At 38.2% G+C, this 4,290-nt stretch overlaps 1 protein-coding gene across 2 annotated transcripts in view; it reads left to right on the forward strand.

The window, feature by feature from the left end:
• Nucleotides 1-4,082, forward strand: part of LOC125038733 (short-chain specific acyl-CoA dehydrogenase, mitochondrial-like) — a 12,794-nt gene extending 8,712 nt beyond the window's left edge. For both annotated transcript variants that reach the window (XM_047632302.1, XM_047632304.1), the window contains exons 6-9: nt 314-457; nt 2,070-2,197; nt 2,473-2,568; nt 3,313-4,082. In XM_047632302.1, the coding sequence (XP_047488258.1) occupies nt 314-457; nt 2,070-2,197; nt 2,473-2,568; nt 3,313-3,525 (581 nt within the window). In that variant the 3' untranslated portion in view covers nt 3,526-4,082. The remainder of the gene's footprint in view (nt 1-313; nt 458-2,069; nt 2,198-2,472; nt 2,569-3,312) is intronic.
• The last annotated feature ends 208 nt before the right edge of the window (nt 4,083-4,290 follow it).

Consider the following 4,290-nt stretch of genomic DNA (forward strand, 5'->3'; position numbering starts at 1 on the left):
GGCAAATTTGGTCAGCTTGCCTGCCCTCTTGAGGCTCTTATTACCCACAGAGCAGGGCAGGAAGGGAATGAGACTAGAGATATTATTCCATTTTTACTATACAATAATATTTTATTATTATTATCATTATTATTATTTAATATTATGATATGTTACTATTATTCTTCATTTTTAAAATTGTTATATAGTTGTAGTAGTAGTTGTTCTATTGATGCTGTCATCACTGTTATTAATATTTTTTGTATCAGTATACAGTAGTGCAGTAGTAATATTGATCATATTCACTATCCAATTATAATGACTTTCCCCCAAGGCCTGTCTCTCGGCAAGAAGGAGGACAAGCTGGGCATCAAGGGCTCGTCCACGTGCAACTTGATCTTCGAGGACTGTGCCGTGCCTGCCGCCAACTTGCTCGGTCAGCCGGGCATGGGCTTCAAGATCGCCATGGTGACTCTTGGTAACGAAAGCTGTTTTGAATATTTATGTGCTAAAAAAAATGAATTGATACCTAGAAGTGAATAGATATATACATGAAAATAATGAAATGAAATAGACAAATAAATCTAGGGTGAATGAATGAGTGAAAGAAGGAGGCTAACCAGTCAGAGGGTCCTGTGATATTACATTTAGAATTTCACAGCATGCCTATGGGTCTAGTCAGGAAGTATGATGCCAGGAGGTATTTTTGGGTACAGGATCACCACCAGGCATCATGCCAGATAGCGAGCATGTAGCCAGTTTGTTGCCTGACCACTTATAATGAGCATAAGCAGCTTACTCCCATGTACCTTCTGCACTTACTGATGGTTCATACTCGCCCTAATTACTTTACCTCCCTGCAAGAAGGTAAAAAACAAACAAACTATTTACTAATGATATTTGTAGTGTGCACAAACATACAGAGACAGACTGGTGTTTCTAGAATTATAGTGTAGATACAGACAGTAAATGGCCAATATATTAATTTTTATTTGTTCTCTCTTACAAAATACTTCATGTGGGAGGAGAATGTATAATAAGACCTGGATTAATGGTTAACAGGCTTAAGGAATGACATGAGTTGTATTTTCAGCGACATGAAAACACTACACATGACCAATCAGTCACATGTTTTCAGTCCTCCTATTTCATTACTGGCTATTTTCATAAATTAAATCATGTTTTTCTAGCCCTTTGAGTATTATTTTTTTATTGTTTGTTCCTCTCAATGCATTATTTCCCCATAAGAAAAAAATGTTATAAGTCATCAGGTTAAATATATTTGTTGGTCACAACAGGCAACACCTCCGTCCTTCCTGCCAGTTAACTAAGTAAGGAAATGCAACTCTCGAGGTTAAAGGCTGCAGTTGATCCATTTTTCACAATCAATGATAAATGAGGTCTTAGCAGATTTGTCTATTTTTTTCAGTCCGAAGGTTGATGCATTACATTATGCATTTACATTATTTGTGCTTTATTTTCATGCTTGTTTAATATTTCAGCTGTACAAAGCTTTTCATTTCTCTTTTTATACACTGCATACTGATTTGTGTGAAAGAAGTTCTTTAATTTTGAATTCAGACTTGAAAAAAGAATGTTGAAGGAAAAGGTGTAAAAGCATTTAGATTTGATGATTCGTGATCAGTTTCACCCTTTCTTCAAAATTATTCATTATTCCAGCATTAGTCTTGCTTAATTCACAAAATTTGCCACTGCAATTTAAAAGCTCCTTTCTTCTTATTGTAGAGTGTCATTATTTTTTTTTTTTTTTTTTTTTTTTTTTACCATTCTTGAGTTTATTCTTAATGGTGTCCTTAAACCCAAATATTGCATAAATAAGTTTTCTGGCTTACTTTGCTAAGTTTTGTTTTCCTTTCATTTCCATTGTTTTAACTTTTCTGTGGTTGGTTCATCCCCAGTGCTGCTTCAGTCATCTTTTTGCTTCGGTCTTTGATTGGTAAAAGTCAAGAAAGCTCTCCCATCGTATGATGTGTCTCACAGCTACTCACTGTCCATCATGTGTTGCATTTTGCAACCGAGACCTTTTTTTAAAAACTTAAAACTGATAAAAGATCTTATTGTCATTGCAGATGCAGGAAGGATTGGTATTGCAGGCCAAGCTCTTGGCATTGCACAGGCATCCCTGGACTGTGCAATTGACTATGCAAGCAAGAGGTTAGCCTTCAATGCTCCCATCTTGAAAATGCAGACCATTCAGGTGAGGGAATTGTGTTCTATAATAGCTGTTTTATGTATACCTAGATTGTGGCCATATACTGATGAGCAGGATGGTCCAGCTGCAAGTCCAGGGGTTATATTTTTGTCCTGTAAAATTATGCAAGCTTACCAGAGTGAGAATGTTTCTCATCTCATGTGTCATTTGTAAGTAAGAAAATGATAGGGCATTATTTCTGCATAAATTCGGAGCCCTTCAATTCTTCTTTCTTTCTTTTTATATTTGCTTATTTTTTCACTTTCATTGTTCTTTTCCAGAACAAAATTGCAGACATGGCCCTTAGAATCGAGTCATCTCGCCTGCTAACGTACAAAGCTGCAGCTCTTAAGGATGAGGGAAAACCGTACTCTAAGGTCAGTACATGTTAATCACCCCCTTTCCTTGATCTGTAATTCTATGTGGTATACAAGAATTGTATATTATTTAAGAAATAAGGAATTAGGGAGATGTGAAACAGAGGAATTTAATAGGAATTTAATTCTTCGGAAATCTAGGAATTGAAATACATTGAAAATAAGGGATTTGAAAATTTGATTATTAAGGAATTCAGTAGTTTGGTAGTTTTGGATTTGATGAATTAAGGCATCTGTAATTGGTAAGTGTTTAGGGATTTGATATCTCATTTCTCTTGCTTTCCCTTCCTTCTCTTTCCCATTCCTCGCCTTCCCTTCCCTCTCTTTCTTTTCATTTCCCCTTCTTCCCCTTCCCTTCCCTCTCTTTCTTTTCATTTCCCCTTCTTCCTTCCCTTCCCTTCTCTTGCCTTCCCTTCTTTCCCCTTTCCTTTTCCTCCCCTCACCTCCCCTCCCTTCCCCTCCCCTCCCCTCCCCTCCCCTTCCTTCCCCTTCCTTCCCCTTCCTTCCCCTTCCTTCCCCTTCCTTCCCCTTCCTTCCCCTCCCTTCCCTTCCCTTCCCTTCCCTTCCCTTCCCTTCCCTTCCCTTCCCTTCCCTTCCCTTCCCTTCCCTTCCCTTCCCTTCCCTTCCCTTCCCTTCCCTTTCCTTTGCTTCCCTCTTCATTTCTCTCTCCTCTCCTGTCTCCTGTCTCCTCTCTCTCAATGTCTTCGCACAACCACAACTCCATTCTCACCCTAATCCCTACAGTTGGCAGCCATGGCCAAGCTCTCGGCCTCAGAGGCAGCTACCTTCTGCGCACACCAGGCCATCCAGATCCTTGGTGGTATGGGCTACGTGAGTGACATGCCCGCAGAGAGGCACTACCGTGATGCACGCATCACTGAAATCTACGAGGGCACGTCAGAGATCCAGAGGCTGGTCATTGCGGGCAACCTCATCAAAGAGTACCAGGCTCTGTAGGAGGGGAGAAGCAAGACTGGGGGATAGAGAGGAAATAAAACTATTGGGGAAAGGGTACTGGAAATTGACAGGAAGAAAAGATTGACAGAAAACAATGTGAAATGACAAAGGGGTTGTGGAATATTCAAAAGAAACAGCAAATACTCTGTGCATTTTTGTATGTCAGAGGAATTCTCATTGCCTATAGAATTCTTATCTGTTAGCAAAAGGAATTCTGTATTTATACCAAGAGCTATAAAAGCCACCATGCAGTGGAATGAAAAATAAGATGTTTTTTTTGTATATATACTTATGAAAGATTTTAAATTCATATAAATACTGTATATACACAAATGCTATATGTGGATATATAGACTCAGTCATATAAATAAACCTTTGGAATTTTATACATGTTGAGATACAATTTTTGTATGAATATCCTACTGAAATTCTTTGTGCTAATTGTACATTTTAAACTTTCTGTCTCACAGTTTATTTACAACTTGCAACGTATCAATGCAATATTATCCTTGTACAGTTATTTGCAGAGTTTAATTTAAATAAAATATAGATTTGTTTGTGGATCTTTTATTGTTAGTGCCCTTAAGAATTAGTTTAACCCAGTGCCGCCGGGGAAAATGAACAAAAAATGGGGAAAATGCTGTGCCTATTTTCTATATTTTTTGTGAAATGTCTGCCCATTGATGGCTCTGCTAGTGTTTAGTCACAAAGGAGTCAATTAGTAGACCTTGTGACCTTACGTGATTTGAATTGGCGGTAAAAACA

Source organism: Penaeus chinensis, chromosome 25 (assembly GCF_019202785.1).
Source record: "Penaeus chinensis breed Huanghai No. 1 chromosome 25, ASM1920278v2, whole genome shotgun sequence".
Lineage (NCBI taxonomy): Eukaryota > Metazoa > Arthropoda > Malacostraca > Decapoda > Penaeidae > Penaeus > Penaeus chinensis.